This window comes from Delphinus delphis, chromosome 9 (assembly GCF_949987515.2).
Source record: "Delphinus delphis chromosome 9, mDelDel1.2, whole genome shotgun sequence".
Classification (NCBI taxonomy): Eukaryota; Metazoa; Chordata; class Mammalia; order Artiodactyla; family Delphinidae; genus Delphinus; species Delphinus delphis.
In genome coordinates this window covers 16,938,399-16,960,880 of record NC_082691.1, presented here as the reverse complement: position 1 = coordinate 16,960,880, position 22,482 = coordinate 16,938,399, and the positions used below count along the sequence as shown (strand labels likewise).

Below are 22,482 nucleotides of genomic sequence, written 5' to 3'. Positions count from 1 at the left end.
CGTCCGGAGCCTGTGCTCCGCAACGGGAGAGGCCACAACAGTGAGAGGCCCGCATACCGCAAAACAACAACAACAACAAAAAAAAACTTTTACAGTAAAATTATATTCGTGTATTACTTGAATAAGCCATAGAGCAACACATTAAACAAATAGACAAATATAAAGAATCCGAAAACAGAAAAGAAGCCAGGGGCATGAAATTGATTTTGTTTCCTAGAAGTTAGTCTTAACAATAGTCTTCTCCATCACATTGTTTGTTGTCTCATGTTTAACCTGTGCTGTGTGGGAGTAGGTCTCTGAGGAAAACGTCCTTGAGTACTTAGAATAACAGAACACAGAAGACAACACACTCACAGACTTAGAAAACAAAGTTAAGGCTACCAAAGGGGAAAGGTGGGGAGAGGGATAAACTGGGAGACTGGGATTGACATATACCCACTACTATATTTAAAATAGATAACCAACAAGGGCCTACTGTATAGCACAGGGAACTCTGCTCAATATTCTGGGATAACCTAAATGGGAAAAGAATCTAAAAAAGAATGAATATATGTATAACTGAATCACTCTGCTGTACACCTGAAACTAACACAACATTGTTAAACAACTATACTCCAATGTAAAATGAAAACTAAAAAGAATTTTAAAAACATGGAAGAAAAAGAGTGAGATAAATGGCTATTTTTGAAGAACCCATTATGTATAAAAGTGTCCCATTAAAGTAGTTAGAAATGTTTAGAAAGGGAAAACAAGGACCTTGGCCAAAGTTTTGGAGGCAGTTGACCAAAAAAACACAATCCACTAAAAAAAACACCCCAACTGTTGGGCCCAGTGAAAGCAAATCTGCTCTAAATCTTTTGTGAAAGGAGAGAAGAGACATAATGATTGAGGGAAGGAGGGGAGAAAGCAAGAAGAGGAGGTGGGGTCTTAACAAAAGTGTGGGTGAGAAGCATGACACCAGGACACCGCCTCTAGTCCCCTTTGTTTTCCAGTGTGCGCCACAGGAAAAGAAATTAAGAAATAGACCTTAAAAATCCAGACTGTCAAAGGCAGAGACGGTGTCACGCTAAGAAGATTCATAAAACAAGCACAGATGAAAGTCCAGTCTAGATTCCTGAAATACGCAACTCAGAGAGAAGGAGCTCATTCACGCAAAGAGTTAAAAAATCAGCCAGGATGGTATGTTTCCACGCCAAGTACTGGCATTCACACCTCAAAACCTAGCCGGAGGAGCAAAAAGCAAGAGCAGCAGAAGACAGTACCGTCGCCCTGGAGTTCATCCTTACAGGACAGACATGGAAACCGGAAGCACACGGAAGTTGGATTAACAGTACTTGCTCCTGGAGGTAATATGTTAACTAAAGTCACTAGGGTTTAATGGATATTTATTCTCTCACGTCAAAGGTGACGAGAAGTGGCTGTGGCCTTGTCCTATTTCTCCTTCGTTGGCACACAAGAATGGCCCACCCATGATGGTTGTTCATCTTGAACTTACTTGCCAGCTGCAGCTGTTACTTTAGGTATAATAACACCGAAGACAAAATGTTTTTCTAAAGGGTTTGCCCTCTGTGCTAGAAGAGGACCAAAAAAACATGCCACAACTTGATTTTGTGGGTGGAATCCAATTCTAGCTAGATCTGCAAGGTGGGGAGTACACGGGGGCCATGAAGGGTGCTGGAAAGATGCCCCAAGTGCTGAACAGAGTGGTCATTTTTGAGACAACCTGTTCCCCTTGGGATGTGGGCCTCTGTGGCCCTGAACAGGGGGTGTAGTGAGAGCCTCTCCTCAGTGTTGAAAGGCTGAGCTCTCTGCGTTCTAGCTGGGTGACAGGGTAGGCCGTCTACCTCTCATTACTGGTCGTTGACGTGAGGTGTGAGTGGGTATCAACACTGTCTCCTTCAAAGGATTGTTGTAAGGACCAAATGAGAAAAGCCAAGAAAACCATTCACCTGGTACAGATTAGCTCTGAATAAATGCTAGGGCTGTTATTATTAGCATTCTAGCTGTAAATATGGGCAGAATATCTACTTGAGTTTTTAGTATTTTGAAATTAAAATCTCTCGATAATAACAAACACCTCATCACACTAGCTGTGAATGGATATTCCTCTTTTAAGTTTAAAACAGTATTTTCCTAGAACTCTGTACGCAAGTGGATATGAAAATCAAAAAAAAAAAAGGAAAAAAATTTTTTTCCTTAAGCATTATGATTTTAGCACATGAATATTTTTATAAGGTATTTTAATATTACCTTTATTTAATAAGTTATTGACTATTACCTTTGGTTTCTTTCTGTTTTAAAAAACCACTCATGTTTGTATCTTTTCTAAATTAGAAGAAATGATATTAAAAATCATAATGCTTGGGTAAGGAAAGACACAAAAAAATACATTTTTGCCTAAAGCTTCTACAGGAAATTCAACATGCCCCCAAGAATGCATGAAGTGACTGAAGATAACATGATTTTATGAATCACAAAATGGACACACACCACACAACCCTTCTTAAAATTGAAGCAAGTGTGGACTGTTTTCCATCTTATGAGTAAATAGGAATATTCTTGCATCTTACAAGAACATTTTTCTTTATTTTAGAAACTTTTTTCTTTATTTTAGAAACTGTAATGTCCTTGTGTATTGTGATAATGTTCACATAACTAAAATATATACAGGCAGTCAAATATGGTACGATAATGAAATACATGCATTGAACAATTTCTTGCTCTATACCAGTTTAACGTTCTTTGCATCAGTTGTCTAACCCAAACGGCAGGGTTCTGCTGGATTACAGTCCATTCTGGCATAAAAAATTGTGACTTTATCAATGAGTTATTTCAGCTCTAAAGTGTTTCAAAAATTCCATCCTAACTCCGAGGGAAAGTTTAGACATGTAAATGATGTGAAAAATTGAATCACCCAAATCATGTAGGTTAAGAATCATATTTCCCTCTGCTTTTGTAATGGTTTTGGCAATCGTGTGATTAGAAGATGACGTGCTCAATTCTGGAATTCATTTGATATAAAGAGCCAAAGACAATTAAGAACCCAACTCCCCACCCAACTGGGCCGCACAGTTGACATTCCTCGCCAAAACACAGCTCCACCAGCACTCCCGCCTCCAGCTGGAGCGGTGGGTGGCTTCACCTCTGACTGGGAGCCAGAACGGGCATGGTGTGTGCCTCACCAGGGCCTGTCTCAAACATACCCTCTGAATCCACAAAGCCAGAGTCCCCGTCAGCACCAACTTGAATTTGGTATGCTGTTCCTGGCATTAGACCCTATAACCCAAAGAAGCCCCGAGAACCATTTACAGTTTCTTTCCTCCATTCTTCTTTGCCTACGGAAATTTTGCAAAAACAACACATTTGAATATTTTAAGGGAACAGAAGTGACTTAATGCTTTCAGAAAGGAAAATACACTTTAAAAGCTAAAGACAAAATCTAGGGTGCTTCAGTTTATCATTTTTGATGATTATAAGTTGGGTCATGTCAAATAAATCAGTGAAAAGGAAGAACTCATGAAAACGTCCTCAAAGAAAAATCGACTGGATATCAGATTGCATTTTAATTGCATACATTCCCATTGAGTTAAATCTTTTTGATACAAAGGAAGCTTCTTGATCTCAACCTTGCCTTGTGAAATTATTGAGTTTCTCTAATGATATTTCTAAAAACAACTGTTATACATTAAATAGCTGGATCGAACTATGGAAAGGATTGTTTTTTTAAGGTTCACAAGATGAATCTTTCAGTAAACTTAAATACCTTAAAATTTATCCAAGTTATAGATTCAACCTTTCCCAAGTACTGGTTTTTCTAAACCCACAGTTTTTGTTTTTGTTTTTTTTAATATTTATTTGCATGATAAAGGCCTAAACAGAAAGTTGGACTATATTCAACATTTTGTCACAAACATTCACTGGCCACCCAGCTCATTACGTGCAGAGCACACTTCATTAGGGAGGGGGCACTGGGTTCTCATACACTGCTGAAAACTAAAGCTACGCCATCTCCTAGTAGATGTGGCGAGGATGTAGTAGAGCGCCTGACTTGGGAATCCATTAAACACTGGAATATAATTATTCATTATTACTCTTGTTTACGAGTCGTGGGTAAAGAACAGTTTTAGGTACCACAACCTGAAAATAACATATGCAATGGAACTTACTATGTCCCTTGTATTTAATAACACGAACCAAAGAGATTCCTAGTTACGTATAAAATATATAGGTTGATGGTTCGCTCTGATTTTTTCAGATACATCTGATCCATTTATTTGGGTCAAGTTATTTTCCAAGATGATCCACAGTACATCCTGAAAATGTTCTCAATCTCCTCAAATGCAGCCCCCAAATTAAAAACCGGGTAACAAAGTCATTTCTTACTGCCAGCTACACCATATTCAACAGAAACGTTCACATGCTCTGGTCCCTCATATTCACATACTCTGGTCCCTCATAAACGTTCACATGCTCTGGTCCCTCAGCTTATTTTTAAAGACACCCAGAAAAGACAGTGCAATTTCTAAGGTTATGCGGTTTGGCCCCTTTTATTATGGAGAATTCTAACCTTCCTTGCTTTTAATACCCACTCATGCAGTTACTGAACTAACTCTCACTGAGCACCTATGACATGCCAGGCAATGTTTCCTTGGATGTGCTAGTGTCTTTTCTCCTCTAGGCTTTCTTAAATCTGTATCTAATCTCTCTTCCTACTCTAAGTCTTTCTTTGTACAGCCCACCAGAGTGGTTACCTACGTTTTAGCTTCCGAAACTACATCTCTGATCCTGTCACTTCCCTGTTTCAAATGTGGATGGCTTACCTCTGCCCGCAGGTGGACCGCTGGGTATAACCCAAACATCCTGTGGATTTTTAAACCCCATGCCTTGGCTTATTCCCTCTCTTAAGAATTTATACACCCCACCCCCCTGACTCATCTGCCAAAATTCTATCCGTCCTTCAAGTTCTATATTACTTTCTTTGGGAAGCTTTTCCTGATCCTGTTTGGCAAAATAAATGGCTCACTCCTCTAAGCTCAGGTAACATTTTGTTCAAATTCCATCTCTTTTCACTCTTTTTTTAATCTGTTGTCTTACCTGCCAGACTGTAAGCACATCAAAGGCAGAGTCTGCCTTACTGTGCTAACACACAGTGCCTTAAAAAGGCTGATGGTTTTTATGGGCCAGATAGACATGAGCTGTTGATTGACTGAAACTTCTATATATTTGGAGATTTTTGTTTTGTTTGTTTGTTCGGTTTGGTTTGGTTCAGGCCAAATAAAGTTGTGAACTTTAAACTTGAGTTTTACTCACTGGCCTTTTTTCTTGACCTAAGTGGTAGCTGTGCAGTGGACTCTGGTATAATGATACAGTGAGAGTCTGACCACAGAGAGGATTCATCACCAGCGCCTCAGTGCCCTCCTGTGCTCTGTCCTGTTCGACCACAGTCGGCTGCTAATTAGGTCAAGAGCCAGGTTCAGTTCCTGACTTTCCAGTTAGTTTCTCCCTATTCCTGTGCCCCAACTAGTCACCTGACAAAAGTGTCCTGATGACTGGTCCCAAGGTGAGAAAGCAGATAATAACCCACAGATAAAGCAGTGTCCATCCATCAGCAATACTGGGACCATAAGTCAAATCCATTATCTGCGTGTTTTCAATTCATTTCTATAGATGCATTCACAGGTCTATTTCCTAGAACCCCAGACCCTGAAGTTATTTAAAGGGACAAAGAAATTGAACAAAATGAGCCAAACATCTACTGTTTCTTACACCGATATTGAGAGTTTTGACCAAACAAAGACACAGACCAAAGGAAGTGACTCCTGAAGATTTCGAGTACCTATTTCCATGCTCAAACTGAGGATAACGGTAAGGAAAAGGGTAAGCCTGGCACAATACAGCTAACTGGACTCTCCCGGCTTCTACTTCATGGTTTAGATAATCATTTTGTAATTGTATACAAAATGTACACGACATAATTGTATATTTGGAAGCTTGGGTTTCATTCACCTCTCTTAAAATCTGTAAGAAAATTTAAAAATGTGAACTCCAAGCCATCTCTTTTCCTCTCTTCAGAAGTGAATGAAAATCCCTAGAGGCTGATGCTTCTATAGCCAAGGATATCACACCTCTTTTCTCTCAATGGTTCATCTCTTACTTACTCTCTTTCGTGTTGCTTCAAATTAAAATATAAAAGATTAAAAATATATATATATAAGATATATTAAAAATACTAAAATTGGGAAGGATTGTGGAGAACTTTTATCTTTCTTGTCTCCCAGAGAGTCCCTACACTCTACACAAAGAAGGAAAACAGAGAAGAGGACAGAATTCATTCCTAGATTGAAAAAAGAAATATTTTTAAGGAAGGGAAACCCAGGGAAAAATTACTCTCAAGCAGTTTGAAGTCTCGTCATGGTAAAATATTATCATTTTATGCAAGCAATGTTCACTTACTGATGCACTATGAAATGAAACAATATAGAAAAGAAGGTTAGATTTAGCTTTTAAAAAAAAAATTGAAACACCATTTCTCTTTTTATCTGAGTCCCACCAGATTTCAACACTGGGGGCTTTAGGAACCTTCGGAGACTCTCTTTTTGCTTGTCTCTATAATCAGAAGTAATTCACAATTCAATTTAGTAACATCAAACGGTAAAACCTCAACTATATTAACTGCCATTTCTTTTAGTTAGTCTGAATTCGTTAAAATCAGCGGGTGATGTTTTTTTCCAGGGGCATGCACGTCCTCTTCCAATATGACAAGTCAACGGAAAACACAAACCGCCCTGCTGCAGCTCAAGTAATCGGCTACTGCCTCTAGGCTGAGCCCCAGCGACATGGCCGCTGCACAGGGAAAGAGGCCACGCTTTCTCTGGAATGCTTCCATGAAAGGGTCTAAGGGGAACCCAGCAGTAAGTTATTGTAAGACCACCACGGATTTTAATGGATATCTAATCATCCCCAGAAAGAAGCACACTTATAAAAGGGAGGTTCCATCCTTCCACGATCTAAACATTTTGAATGTTTACAACTTTGTTCTTTCAAGGGTAAAAACACCTATAAAACATTATGAAGATGATTGAAAATGGTTACAGTTCTTATTCAATCATTCCCAAATCTACCTGATCTACATTTTAAAATTTACCAAGACTCTGAATATAAGATTTGTACGAAAAGAGAAGATACGACCAGGCCTAAGCTCCCAAGATTTGAACAACTTAGGGCAAAGCACTTATTTCTTTTGGTCGACTTTTTCTTCATTCCAATTTGTACTTGTTTAGTCTGTCAAAGCCCAAGAAAATCCCTGGCCAGGGGTGCTCTATATGAGAACAGTGCCACGTGAGGCAGGGCGGCCTCCACTGCTCCCTAAAAAGCTGACAAAGCTACCAATAGCCAAGAGTCAAAGACTGGGGGATCTTTGGGTGGAAGAAATACTACACTTCTTCCGGCACCATTCTCCCAACCAGTCCTCCTCATCCAGAGAGCTGTGAGCAATACAGGAGAACAAGAGTAATTCACTGTGATTGTCGGCTCTGCCCCAGGAGGAGACTTAAGCAGTCTGGCGAAGACAGAAATGGAATAACACAGCTGAGCAGAGCATGCGGGTTGCCTGAACACTTGGTCAGAGGGGATCCCACTGGGGAGGTTTTCAGTCCCAGGGCAGCTGGAGTACGGCTAAGCTGAAATTCCAGGTGGACAGTGTAGTGTGATGCCAGCAACGTGTGCACTGTGTCTAGGAGGAGTACAGGTAAATCAGATTAGAACAGGAAGCTCGGTTGGTCTGATTTCTGACTGGCTGTTTTTATCACAGGACTAACATTTCTGAACCCTTCATAGACGGCATGGCCATCATGAGGGTCTGTGGCAAAGGTACAGTTCGGGTCCTGTCTGGTCTAGCCACGGACATAGCATTAAAAGCCAAGATTAGGATTTGGACCTGGGATAAGTCTTGAGAAAAGGTGAATTCAATGCGTGGCTTTCTCCTTGTAAAAAGGACTAGACATGAATTTTAAAGTCAAGATCTTGCAGGATCTCATCTTCCTTTTGGTGCTTCAAAGCTTATTTTAAATATTTTCTCTTTTAACCCATGCTGCACTTCCCCACGGTTAACATGGCAAATTTCACACATGTAGAAAGTCATGCAGTTGAATGATTTTACCTTTGCCTGCACCTACATCAGGTGGGAGAATACCAGCTTTCATGAAGGGAAACAGAAATAGGACACTATATAGTTAGCATGTAAAGCTACATAAAAACACTTCTTAAAATGCTAAAGCATGCAAGAAGAATGGAGTGTACCACATCAGGTACAGGGGACAAAGGTACGTTTTTGTTCCCAAACTTACCAGTAATCAAATCCCCACATTACTTAAAGTGCTTTATTCATACTTGCCTATTATGTAAGAAGGCTTAGGAGATTTCAAACCAATTTTGGGGTAAAAATGTCAATTTCTTATGCTATGGAAGATAATCAGATAAATGATCCTTAAGCAATTCTACAATTTAGAGACATGCAAAATCTTTTACAATGCTTTTGATCATTTTCATCGAATCTCAAGTTTTTCAAAATCATTTTTAAAAGTAGTAAAGGAAGTGTTCATTCTTTTTCTAAATACATTTAATGGGGCTCTTTTGCTTTCTGTACCAGATGGCATAGCAAACTATGAAGTCCCATGCTCAAACACAAAGTAAATGCTTTATTTAATAACTGTTTTGATATCCTTGCTAGAAAACCTAAATCAGTATGTAGACTAGCAAATTATTTTCTGGTGAATCAAGATCAGAACCACAGTTACATGTATTTATTTGTGTATACGTATGCATGTCTGTGTGTGCGTGTGTGTATTACACAGATGTGTATGTGTGTATATATGTAAAGTTGTAGATAGGAAAAAACATTGCCGTGAACTCTGAATTTAAGTGTGGCAAAATACTGTAATTTCCCACTCTCACCTCAATATTTTACTGTAAGTTTAAAAATTTCATAGGGACTTAAAAAACAAACATCAAATCATTATTCCAGTATGAATTAAATAGCTGCTTATATATATGTATCAGAATGAGAGGTTACAAATGAGCGTTTCTATTAATTGGGTAACATGGATACTTCCATGGTAAGAAGGAAAGAAAAAGCATAAACGTAAAGATTTGTCTCACGATACGTCTAGTTATATGGATTTTATACATACCCATCTTACCTTCATCCACAGTTGTTATTGCTTCCTCTGTTATTTGATTTCCTGATCCTGCTGCTGTTTGTGCATAGAAATAAAATTTATACCGAGTGCTGAAATTTAAATTTTTTAAAGTCCAGCGGGTCTTGTTGGCAGGAATTTTCAAATCCACCAGAGGGCCTAATTCATGGGTGCTGTTAACTGTCAATAAGAATATAAACAAAATAAAGTAATAAAATAAATGAACAAACCAAACGAAAACAAACACACTGATACAGAGAACAGAACAATGGTCACCAGAAGGGAAGGGGAATGGGGGGAGGTTGAAATGGGTAAAGGGGTCAACTGGATGGAAACTAAACATTTAGTGGTGGCACTCTGTAGTGTATATGGAAGTCAAAATACAGAGTTGTACACATGAAACTTATATAATTTTATAAACCAATGTTACCTCCATTAAAAAAAAAGGACAAAGTGCATTCCCCATTCATTGCTGTAGGAATACTATGGTAAATAAATGTGTCGACCAAAAATGTTAAACCTGGACTACACTGACTTTTGTAATCCTACTCACTCTTTGTCCGACATAACTGATAACCTTACATAGTCCTATAATTGGGGGATTGGGATTGACATACACACACTACTACATATAAAATAGATAACTAATAAGGGCCTACTGTATAGCACAGGGAACATTATTCAACACTCTGTAATGGCCTACATGGGAAAAGAATCTAAAAAGAGAGTGGATATATGTATATGTATAACTGATTCACTTTGCTGTACACCTGAAACTAACACAGCATTATAAATCAACTATACTCCAATAAAACTTTTTTAAAAAGATAATCTCAAGGTCCACACTGCGATTCTAATACAAATACATATATTAATATATGTATGTATATATGTAAATATATATACATAGATATTTAATTTTGTTTTTGCATACGTTTTAAATATAAAAAAATCAACTATGGGATAAACCATAAAAAAAAATCCTATAATACGGTGTAACAAGGGGAAATACATTTTCCATGGGCTTCTAAGCTGGGAAAATTTTCTGGTGGAATCGCAATAGCATTTCTCATGTCTTTGTTTTTGCAGGTGGAGTCATGGGTTGTTAGATAACCCTAAATCTCATCTTCAGAGGCCTTGTGCCAAAGAAACCCCTCTTCTTACCATTCGCTGGTTATACAATACATGACGCCTACATACATAATGACAGCACGCACCTAAACCCCGTGCTCAAGGTCTGTATTATTCTACACGTTATTTAATTTTCAAAAGCACATGTCATTTTTCTTTAAAAAGTATGATTTGAAGTTCCTTCTAGAATGACACTTGAAGGTATATGTATATATCCTACATCTGTAAAGAAATACCCCGTTTGTATTTTAAGATAACAGTTTCTTTCCTTCGTAAACCATATTTCCCTGTTACCTTCTCCCCGTAACTTACTTGGCTGATATTTTAAGGTGTACTCTGTCAAAACGCCATTCGGGTGGCTTGGTGGCTCCCATTCCAAAGTGAGAGAATCTAGCGTTGGATTAACAATCTTCAAAGAGGATGGAGCGCTGGGGACTTCAAATGAGACATACAGTCAACACAAAGGTTTCTGAATGTTTCAAACTGTATTAAAGTGAAATATTTCACCAGGTCCACACAACTCATCAAGATTTTTTTTTTGTTGGCTGCACCAGACGGCATGCGGGATATTAGATCCCTGACCCGGGTTCGAACCCGTGCCCCCTGCAGAAGTGTGGAGCCCTAACCACTGGACTGCCAGGGAATTCCCCAAGATTTTTGTCCTCTGTAACTCAGTTTTGTTCCTGATTCAGCTGAAAATACGTTAATAGAAACCTGTTGCGCTTTTCCTCACCATTTCCATTTAGATTCATTAAAACCATCCTCTCCAAATACGTAAGGGCTTTGCCTTTATATGGACCCAAACCAATGGTTTTAAAAGAGATGGTACTTGTTTGTTTCGTGAATGGGGTCTTAATAAAAGTGAACTAGTGACTAAGTGGAACTATTCTAACCAGACTGTTGAGTAGAAGCAGCTATGTTCTTTCTGGGCTGTTAAAGACTGTTTTCTCCAACAAATCAGGTGTCTCCAAACTGTCAGAACACCCTGGCTGCCGAGCTCTGGGCCTGAGCCAGCCCCCGCCCCAAGCGCAGAGAAGCTCTTATCCGGACAGCTGAGAGACGCCCGGCAGCTCGTAGTGATGGACAACAGCCCGGGTGCTGGCACACCCCTGGCTCTGGGGAAGGAGTGCAGGGTGTCAGGTTCTCCGTGGCAGAGGCTGGCAAATTACCAGTGGAAACATGCCTGGTCTTTTATTCACCTCCTCAGAGCATGATGGATGATGGCAGCCCTCCCTCACGATCGTGACCTTCTCTACCCAACCTACCATGTTCCCTAAACCCTCCTGTCCCTCTAGCCAGAAACCAGGCAGTCGAGCTGAATTTCCCCCTCTGCCTCATTTCCACCATCACCTGGGACACTAAATCCTGCTGCACCCACCCTGCTATGCCACTGCCCCCCTTCAGACCCTCGATGGTCTTAGCCTAGAACAGTCCTGCCCCATAGTTCTAAGCTTCCGCAAATCACCCCTTTGAGAATCTGATGACAGCCACAAACTCTCCCCAGAAAAATATACGCACCTTGTATATAATATTAGGGGGTTCATGGAGCTCCTTAAACCCATTCATTGACACCTGAAGAGACTACCATCCTCAGGTTAAGAGCTTCTGGCTTGAGGGTTAATATCCATACCATTTAACACCATCCATCATTCTGGTCCTCCCTAGCTGACCTTCCTCCCTTTTCTCACCGTTCTCGGCTGCCTGACTTACTGTTCCCTGAAGGAGCCATGCTGTTTCTTACCTTTGGACAGACTACTCTTCTCCTGTCTGTTCTTTAATCCCCTGGTTCTCTTTTCTATGGCACCTTCCCCTGAGCCACGTAAAGGGCCAGTGCAGGGTCTCACTAGCGAAAGCCTCTAGTGGAAGGAGCCCTAAGCCTCCAAGGAGCAACAAGGCTGAGGACAAGGCATTGTAATGAGACGGGAGGTGGACACAGACGATTCTCAGAGGCTGTTGGGTAGCTGCCAACACCATGAGCCCTTCAACCAGGAGGCAGGACAGGGTTTGTCTGTGACCTGCTTTTAACCACACCTGGGTATATATCCGGAAAAAACAAAAACACTAATTCAAAAAGATACATGCACCCCAACGTTCACAGCGGCATTATTTACAATAGCCCAAGCATGGAAGCAACCTAAGTGTTCATCAATAGATGAATGGATAAAGAAGATGTGGTACATATCTGCAGTGGAATACTACTCAGTCATAAAAAAGACTGTCCACCTGTAACTTACATAATATTGTATAGCAACTATACTTTAATAAAAAAAGAATTGTCCTCTAAAATAAAATTGTAACCAAAATGTTTATTTGAAAAAAAAAGACCAGGGCTTCCCTGGTGGCGCAGCGGTTGAGTCCGCCTGCCGATGCAGGGGACGTGGGTTCATGCCCCGGTCCAGGAAGATCCCACATGCCGCAAAGCGGCTGGGCCCGTGAGCCATGGCCGCTGGGCCTGCGCGTCTGGAGCCTGTGCTCTGCAACAGGAGAGGCCACAGCAGTGAGAGGGCTATGTACCACAAAAAAAAAAAAAAAAAAAGACCTAAGCAATCCACAGCAGCTATCTGGATCATTTTCAATACTGGCTTGAGGCAAAATTCAAGATAAGCAAAGGCCATGCTGGTGCCTTTCTTACTACATGGTCCTCTCTCCTCATCCACTAGGCTCCCAGGTGTCCGTGTCCTGACCCCTCCGGCCCCTGCTCCCGCATCAGCTGTGTGTGGTTCTCCCTTCCTCCACCCCTTGCATGGCCCACACTTGCAATGACGCTTCCATTCTCTTCCCAACACATTCTGTCAAGACGGCCAACCTTCTAACTCAGTTCCACGCTAGCATGAACTGCAAAGCTGCACTGAGAAAGAAGTAAACTACAACCTAGAGGATTCTCTTCCTTTCTAGATATTTTTCTTAGGTGATCACATCTAGTTCTCATGCTTTCTGGCTAAGGTAACTGAGGTTTAGAGAAATTGTATAACTTGCTTCAGGTCAGAAAGTTAATGACCCAAGTCAGCATCAAATCAGCAAGATTCTACAACCTAAGTGTCCATCAACAGACAAATGGATAAAAAAGCTGTGGTATATATATATATACATATACATACACACACACACAATGGAATACTACTCAGCCATAAAAAAGAATGGAATTTTGCCATTTGTAGCAACATGGATGGACTTGGAGGGTATTATACTAAGTAAAATAAGCCAGACAGCGAAAGATAAATACTGTATGATAGTGCTTATATGTGGGATCTAAAAAATACAATAAAGTAGTGAATACAACATAAAAGAAGCAGATTCACAAATGCAGAGAATGAACTAGTGGTTACCAGTGGGAGGGACTGGGAGGTACAGACTATTGGAGGTAAGACAGGTGCAAGGGGGAATTGGGAAGATGGCAGAAGAGTAAGACACGGAGATCACCTTCCTCCCCACAGATACACCAGAAATATATCTACACATGGAACAACTCCTACAGAACACCTACTGAATACTGGCAGAAGACCTCAGACCTCCCAAAAGGCAAGAAACTCCCCCACGTACCCGGGTAGAGCAAAAGAAAAAAGAATAAACAGAGACAAAAGGATAGGGACAGGACCTGCACCAGTGGGAAGGAGCCGTGAAGGAGGAAAGGTTTCCACACAGCAGGAAGCCCCTTCGCGGGCGGAGACTGCGGGTGGTGGAGTGGGGAAGCTTTGGAGCCATGGAGGAGAGCACAGCAACATGGGTGCGGAGGGCAAAGCGGAGAGATTCCCGCACAGAGGATCAGTGCCAACCGGCACTCACCAGCACGAGAGGTTTGTCTGCTGGGGCGGGTGGGGCTGGGAGCTGAGGCTCGGGCTTCGGTCGGAGCACAGGGAGAGGACTGGGGCTGGCGGCGGGAACACAGCCTGCAGGGGATTAGTGCGCCGCGGCTAGCTGGGAGGGACTGCGGGGAAAAGTCTGGCCCTGCCGAAGAGGCAAGAGACTTTTTCTTCCCTCTTTGTTTCCTGGTGCACGAGGAGTGGGGATTAAGAGCGCTGCGTAAAGGAGCTCCAGAGACGGGCGCGAGCCGCGGCTAAAAGCGCGGACCCCAGAGACGGGCATGAGACGCTAAAGCTGCTGCTGCCGCCGCCAAGAAGCCTGTGTGCGAGCACAGGTCACTATCCACACGTCCCTTCTGGGGAGCCTGTGCAGCCCGCCACTGTCAGGGTCCCGGGATGCAGGGACAACTTCCCCGGGAGAACACACGGCGCGCCTCAGGCTGGTGCAACATCACGCCGGCCTCTGCCACTGCAGGCTCGCCCTGCACTCCGTGCCCCTCCCTCCTCCCACCTGAGTGAGCCAGAGCCCCCGAATCAGCGGCTCCTTTAACCCCGTCCTGTCTGAGTGAAGAACAGACGCCCTCCGGCGACCTACACGCAGAGGCAGGGCCAAATCCAAAGCTGAGCCCCTGGGAGCTGTGAGAACAAAGAAGAGAAAGGGAAATCTCTCCCAGTAGCCTCAGAAGCAGGGGATTAAAGCTCCACAATCAACTTGATGTACCTGCATCTGTGGAATACATGAATAGACAACCAATCATCCCAAATTGAGGAGGTGGACTTTGAGAGCAAGATTTATTATTTTTTCCCCTTTTCCTCTTTTTGTGTGTATGTGTATGCTTCTTCGTGAGATTTTGTCTGTATAGCTTTGCTTTCAACATTTGTCCTAGGGTTCTATCCGTCCGTTTCTTTTTTTCCTTAAAAAATGCTTTTTCTTAATAATAGTAATAATTATTATTATTTTTTGCGGTACGTGGGCTTCTCACTGTTGTGGTCTGTCCCGTTGCGGAGCACAGGCTCCGGACGTGCAGGCTAGGCGGCCATGGCTTACGGGCCCAGCCGCTCCGCGGCATGTGGGATCTTCCTGGACCGGGGCGCGAACCCGTGTCCCCTGCATCGGCAAGCGGACTCTCAACCACTGCGCCACCAGGGAAGCCCTATTTTTTATTTTAATAACTTTATTTTATTTTATCCTCTTTCCTCTTTCTTTTCTTTCTTTCTTCCTTCCTTCCCTCCTTCCTTCCTTCCTCCCTCTCTCTCTCTCCCTCTTTCTTTCTTTCTACTTTTTCTCCCTTTTATTCTGAGCCGTGTGGATGAAAGGCTCTTGGTGCGGCAGCCAGGAGTCAGTGCTGTGCCTCTGAGGTGGGAGAGCCAACTTCAGGACACTGGTCCACAAGAGACCTCCCAGCTCCACATAATATCAAACAGCGAAAATCTCCCAGAGATCTCCATCTCAACACCAGCACCCAGCTTCACTCAACGACCAGCAAGCTACAGTGCTGGACACCCTATGCCAAACAACTAGCAAGACAGGAACACAACCCCACCCATTAGCAGAGAGGCTGCCTAAAATCATAATAAGGCCACAGACACCCCAAAACACACCACCAGACGTGGACGTGCCCACCAGAAAGACAAGATACAGCCTCATCCACCAGAACACAGGCACTAGTCCCCTCCACCAGGAAGCCTACACAACCCATTGAACCAACTTTAGCCACTGGGGACAGACACCAAAAACAACGGGAACTATGAACCTGCAGCCTGCAAAAAGGAGACCCCAAACACAGTAAGATAAGCAAAATGACAAGACAGAAAAACACACAGCAGATGAAGGAGCAAGGTAAAAACCCACCAGACCTAACAAATGAAGAGGAAATAGGCAGTCTACCTGAAAAAGAATTCAGAATAATGATAGTAAAGATGATCCAAAATCTTGGAAATAGAACAGAGAAAATGCAAGAAACATTTAACAAGGAACTAGAAGAACTAAAGATGAAACAAGCAACGATGAACAACACAATAAATGAAATTAAAAATACTCTAGATGGGATCAATAGCAGAATAACTGAGGCAGAAGAACAGATAAGTGACCTGGAAAGTGACCTGGAAGATAAAATAGTGGAAATAACTACTGCAGAGCAGAATAAAGAAAAAAGAATGAAAAGAACTGAGGACAGTCTCAGAGACCCCTGGGACAACATTAAACGCACCAACATTCGAATTAGAGGGGTTCCAGAAGAAGAAGAGAAAAAGAAAGGGACTGAGAAAATATTTGAAGAGACTATAGTTGAAACCTTCCCTAATATGGGAAAGGAAACAGTTAATCAAGTCCAGGAAGCACAGCAAGTCCCATACAGGATAAATCCAAGGAGAAACACGCCAAGACACATATTAATCAAACTGTCAAAAATTAAATACAAAGAAAACATATTAAAAGCAGCAAGGGAAAAACAACAAATAACACACAAGGGAATCCCCATAAGGTTAACAGCTGATCTTTCAGCAGAAACTCTGCAAGCCAGAAGGGACTGGCAGGACATATTTAAAGTGATGAAGGAGAAAAACCTACAACCAAGATTACTCTACCCAGCAAGGATCTCATTCAGATTTGACAGAGAAATTAAAACCTTTACAGACAAGCAAAAGCTAAGAGAATTCAGCACCACCAAACCAGCTTTACAACAAATGCTAAAGGACCTTCTCTAGGCAAGAAACACAAGAGAAGGAAAAGACCTACAATAACAAACCCAAAACAATTAAGAAAATGGGAATAGGTACATACATATCAATTATTACCTTAAATGTAAATGGATTAAATGCTCCCACCAAAAGACACAGACTGGCTGAATGGATACAAAAACAAGACCCATCTATATGCTGCCTACAAGAGACCCACTTCAGACCTAGAGACACATACAGACTGAAAGTGAGGGGTTGGAAAAAGATATTCCATGCAAATGGAAACCAAAAGAAAGCTGGAGTAGCAATTCTCATATCAGACAAAATAGACTTTAAAATAAAGACTATTACAGGAGACAAAGAAGGACACTACATAATGATCAAGGGATCGATCCAAGAAGATATAACAATTGTAAATATTTATGCACCCAACATAGGAGCACCTCAGTACATAAGGCAAATACTAACAGCCATAAAAGGGGAAATCGACAGTAACACATTCATAGTAGGGGACTTTAACACCCCACTTTCACCAATGGACAGATCATCCAAAATGAAAATAAAGAAGGAAACACAAGCTTTAAATGATACATTAAACAAGATGGACTTAATGGATATTTATAGGACATTCCATCCAAAAACAACAGAATATACATTTTTCTCAGGTGCTCATGGAACATTCTCCAGGAGAGATCATATCTTGGGTCACAAATCAAGTCTTGGTAAATTTAAGAAAACTGAAATTGTATCAAGTATCTTTTCTGACCACAGCACTATGAGACTAGATATCAATTACAGGAAAAGATCTGTAAAAAATACAAACACATGGAGGCTAAACAATACACTACTTAATAACCAGGAGATCACTGAAGAAATCAAAGAGGAAATCAAAAAATACCTAGAAACAAATTACAATGGAGACATGATGACCCGAAACCTATGGGATGCAGCAAAAGCAGTTCTAGGAGGGAAGTTTATAGCAATACAATCCTACCTTACGAAACAGGAAACATCTCGAATAAACAACCTAACCTTGCACCTAAAGCAGTTAGAGAACGAAGAACAGAAAAAACCCCAAAGTTAGCAGAAGGAAAGAAATCATAAAGATCAGATCAGAAATAAATGAAAAAGAAATGAATGAAATGATAGCAAAGATAAATAAAACTAAAAGCTGGTTCTTTGAGAAGATAAACAAAATTGATAAAGCATTAGCCAGACTCATCAAGAAAAAAAGGGAGAAGACTCAAATCAATAGAATTAGAAATGAAAAAGGAGAAGTAACAACTGACACTGCAGAAATACAAAAGATCATGAGAGATTACTACAAGCAACTCTATGCCAATAAAATGGACAACATGGAAGAAATGGACAAATTCTTAGAAAAGCACAACCTGCCAAGACTGAATCAGGAAGAAACAGAAAACATGAACAGACCAATCACAAGCACTGAAATGAAACTGTGATTAAAAATCTTCCAACAAACAAAAGCCCAGGACCAGATGGCTTCACAGGCGAATTCTATCAAACATTTAGAGAACAGCTAACTTCTATCCTTCTCAAACTCCTCCAAAATATAGCAGAGAGAGGAACACTCCCAAACTCATTCTACGAGGCCACCATCACCCTGACACCAAAACCAGACAAGGATGTCACAAAGAAAGAAAACTACAGGCCAATATCACTGATGAACATAGATGCAAAAATCCTCAACAAAATACTAGCAAACAGAATCCAACAGCACATTAAAAGGATCATACACCATGATCATGGGGTTTATTCCAGGAATGCAAGGATTCTTCAATACATGCAAATCAATCAATGTGATACACCATATTAACAAATTGAAGGAGAAAAACCATATGATCGTCTCAATAGATGCAGAGAAAGCTTTTGACAAAATTCAACACCCATTTATGATAAAAACCCTGCAGAAAGTACGCATAGAGGGAACTTTCCTCAACATAATGAAGGCCATATATGACAAACCCACAGCCAACATCGTCCTCAATGGTGAAAAACTGAAAGCATTTCCACTAAGATCAGGAACAAGACAAGGTTGCCCACTCTCACCACTATTATTCAACATAGTTTTGGAAGTTTTAGCCACAGCAATCAGAAAAGAAAAAGAAATAAGAGCAATCCAAATTGGAAAAGAAGAAGTAAACCTGTCACTTTTCAGATGACATGATACTATACATAGAGAATCCTAAAGAGGCTACCAGAAAACTACTAGAGCTAATCAATGAATTTGGTAAAGTAGCAGGATACAAAATTAATGCACAAAATCTCTGGCATTCCTATACACTAATGACGAAAAATCTGAAAATGAAATCAGGAAAACACTCCCATTTACCATTGCACCAAAAAGAATAAAATATCTAGGAATAAACCTACCTAAGGAGACAAAAGACCTGTATGCAGAAAATTATAAGACACTGATGAAAGAAATTAAAGTTGATACAAATAGATGGAGAGATACACCATGTTCTTGGATTGGAAGAATCAACATTGTGAAAATGACTCTACTACCCAAAGCAATCTACAGATTCAATGCAATCCCTATCAAACTACCAATGGCATTTTTCACAGAACTAGAACAAAAAATTTCACAAGTTGTATGGAAACACAAAAGACCCTGAATAGCCAAAGCAATCTTGAGACCAAAAAACGGAGCTGGAGGAATCAGGCTCCCTGACTTCAGACTATACTACAAAGCTACAGTAATCAAGACAGTATGGTACTGGCACAAAAACAGAAAGATAGATCAATGGAACAGGATAGAAAGTCCAGAGATAAACCCACACACATATGGTCACCTTATCTTTGATAAAGGAGGCAGGAATGTAGAGTGGAGAAAGGACAGCCTCTTCAATAAGTGGTGCTGGGAAAACTGGACACATTAAAAGTATGAAATTAGATCACTCCCTAACACCATACACAAAAATAAACTCAAAATGGATTAAAGACCTAAATGTAAGGTCAGAAATTATCAAACTCTTAGAGGAAAACATAGGCAGAACACTCTATGACATAAATCACAGCAAGATCCTTTTTGACCCACCTCCCAGAGAAATGGAAATAAAAACAAAATAAACAAATGGGACCTAATGAAACTAGAGGGGTGGGATAGGGAGGGCGGGAGAGAGGGAAATGCCAAGAGGGAAGAGATATGGGAACATATGTATATGTATAACTGATTCACTTTGTTATAAAGCAGAAACTGGCACACCACTGTAAAGTAATTATACTCCAATAAAGATGTTAAAAAAAAAAAAAAGACAGGCTCAAGGATGTATTTTACTACATGGGGAATATAAGCAATATTTTGTAATAACTGGAAATGGAAAGTAACATTTAAAAATTGTATAAAAATAGCGAATTCCCTGGTGGTTCAATGGTTAGGACTTGGAGTTTTCACTGTCAGGGCCCAGGTTCAATCCCTGGTCGGGGAACTAAGATTCTGCAAGCCATGCAGCTCAGCCAAAAAAAAAAAGTTGTATAAAAATTTTAAAAAATTTAAAAAAAATTAGCAAGGTTTTTGACCGTGTGATTAACTGTGGAGAAAAATTTTAAGTGAAGTGAAAGGGGGTTTTAGGGAATCCTCTGAAGCCTTCCCCACACCCTCAGGCCCTAGATGAGCTGACACTCTGTCAGCTCTGTGTGTGCTGTGTTCATCTGTGGGAAAATCACATTTGGCTTCCAGAATATACTTTCTTTGGGGGCCCATCGGTCACGCAAAGTCTCTCAGGATGCACCACACGCTGCTAGGATCTCAGTGACACGCCCACCCTACCTCCTTCCGGGGTATTGAAGACCCTGTCGGGGCTGGCTGGGCCCTCCCCTTTCCCATTGACCACGCGGACATTCAGTGTGTAGTGGCTAAAGGGCTCCAGCCCAGGCAACATGCCATGAGTCTTGCTGCCCTGGAAAGTGAGGATCTTTTTCTCAATATGGCGTCTGTTTCTGGTTGATGAACTCTGTGCCTTCCAGTAGTAAATCTGAAACAGCAAGAGTAAAAGTCAGGGATGGACAACGGAGCCAACAGAATCCTCATGCTCACAAAATTAAAGTTTTATTATGATTTTTTTTCCCAGAAGGTTCCCTTGGCACACTTTAGACTAGTGGAACAACTGACAGATATCAATTCTGAGGCAAGTGAGTAGAAGGCATAGGTAATGAGGGAAATTAAGAAATTGTGATGAAGCTCGGTTATTCTATGTTGTTGGAGAAGTCTAAGTGAAATAAACCAAAGAAGTGAAACAGCATGAGACCCATACAGAAGGATTTAAGCGTCCTTTGCTTGTGTAAAATATTCTAATGGTAAAAATTACTGCCCAATATTTATGTACTTTTCCAGAGTTAATACAACTTCATGTACAATATATCATTTAGTTTAATACTAAAAACCACAGTGAAGCTTTTATTATTACTATTCCTACAGTACAGAAGTGCCCCTGGGCTATCAAGAGGTAAGAAGACCCTCCACTTCAAGTCTAGGGCTTTCTCACTATGCCAAACTGCATCACTTAATTAAAAATACTTATTTTTTGGTATGAAATTGGAGACACAGATTTTGAAGAGATAAAGTGTTGATTAACTTCAGATAGAAATCCAGAACTATTGTTTACTAAGTCCTCTTAAAGTCATCTTAGGAGTTTAAAGGCACCTTCAAGAGAAATCAACATAAATACAGAATCTGGCAATCTTGGAGGAAGAAAAACCAAAAACCCAAAGTTGAACATGATGCAGTGCAAAATCCGACCTCTAGAGGTCAGGGTTTGACCAATCAAAGCCTTGACTGCCTTGGTAGATGTGAAAGTTCTTTGACCACCTCTCAATCAAAACTATGAATCGGTCTTTCTGTGCTTCCCAAGAACACAGATAACTGATGTTTATAAGAATGACTGAGTTGGAACTCTATGATCTTGAACTATAAACTATTTAAAACAAAAGTCTACATTGTTTTCTGGATAGTTTTGTTTGTTCAACACATAGTTTTGTTCGTTTAAAACCACAGTCAGTGTGGTTTTAAAGCTAGGTGCATTTCACTACATCCTAGTTTTTTGAACATTAGTTTCCCCGATTTCGTGCATGCGGTAACTGTTGAGTTGGCAGAATGCATACTATCTGTGGGAAAAATGGAGAAAGAATTTTTTTCTCCCTTTGTGTGCAGTGAGATTTCGATCCAGCTCTAGCGGGAATGCTTCAGAGGTAGGCTTCCTGAGGCAGTACACCTGACGAACTCTCAAGGCCTCCTCCGGCCAAGCAAAGGGCGTCTGGCATTGGCCGACGGACTGTTTCTGAGAAAAGAACACGAAAGGTCTCTTTCACTTGCCCGATAGCCCTGCAGGTGTCCTCGGATACTTTTCAGAGGTACCGGGTCCCAGTGCACCTCGGCTAAGGTGCTGTTTACCACGTTTACGTGCACATTCCCGGGAGCCACCATTGGGACTAGGGAAAGATGAGAAAGGGGGGTAGAAGTATCAATGTCATTTTGAATTTCATGCAAAAACTGTCACCATCTCCTAATTTTGGCTTGAAACATGCCCCAGCCTGATTCTATGTATTATCAAGGATGGAGAATAGATGGGTTTTTTTTTTTTTTGAGCACTGTTCATTTGACTTTGTGAGAACAACATATCTTTTTAAAAAGTAATAGCTTTTAACATGCTGAACCT

At 41.0% G+C, this 22,482-nt stretch overlaps 1 protein-coding gene across 5 annotated transcripts in view; it reads right to left on the bottom strand.

The window, feature by feature from the left end:
• Positions 1 to 22,482, bottom strand: part of NRCAM (neuronal cell adhesion molecule) — a 95,580-nt gene that overhangs the window by 22,496 nt on the left and 50,602 nt on the right. For 3 of the 5 annotated variants that reach the window (XM_060020238.1, XM_060020237.1, XM_060020239.1), the window contains 4 exons: positions 22,140 to 22,255; positions 20,598 to 20,802; positions 10,638 to 10,760; positions 9,198 to 9,374 (listed from right to left, as the gene is read on the bottom strand). In XM_060020238.1, the coding sequence (XP_059876221.1) occupies positions 9,198 to 9,374; positions 10,638 to 10,760; positions 20,598 to 20,802; positions 22,140 to 22,255 (621 nt within the window). Of the gene's footprint in view, positions 1 to 8,158; positions 8,195 to 9,188; positions 9,375 to 10,637; positions 10,761 to 20,597; positions 20,803 to 22,139; positions 22,256 to 22,482 lie in introns of all 5 variants that reach the window. The other 2 variants (XM_060020235.1, XM_060020236.1) reach the window with 2 other exon arrangements.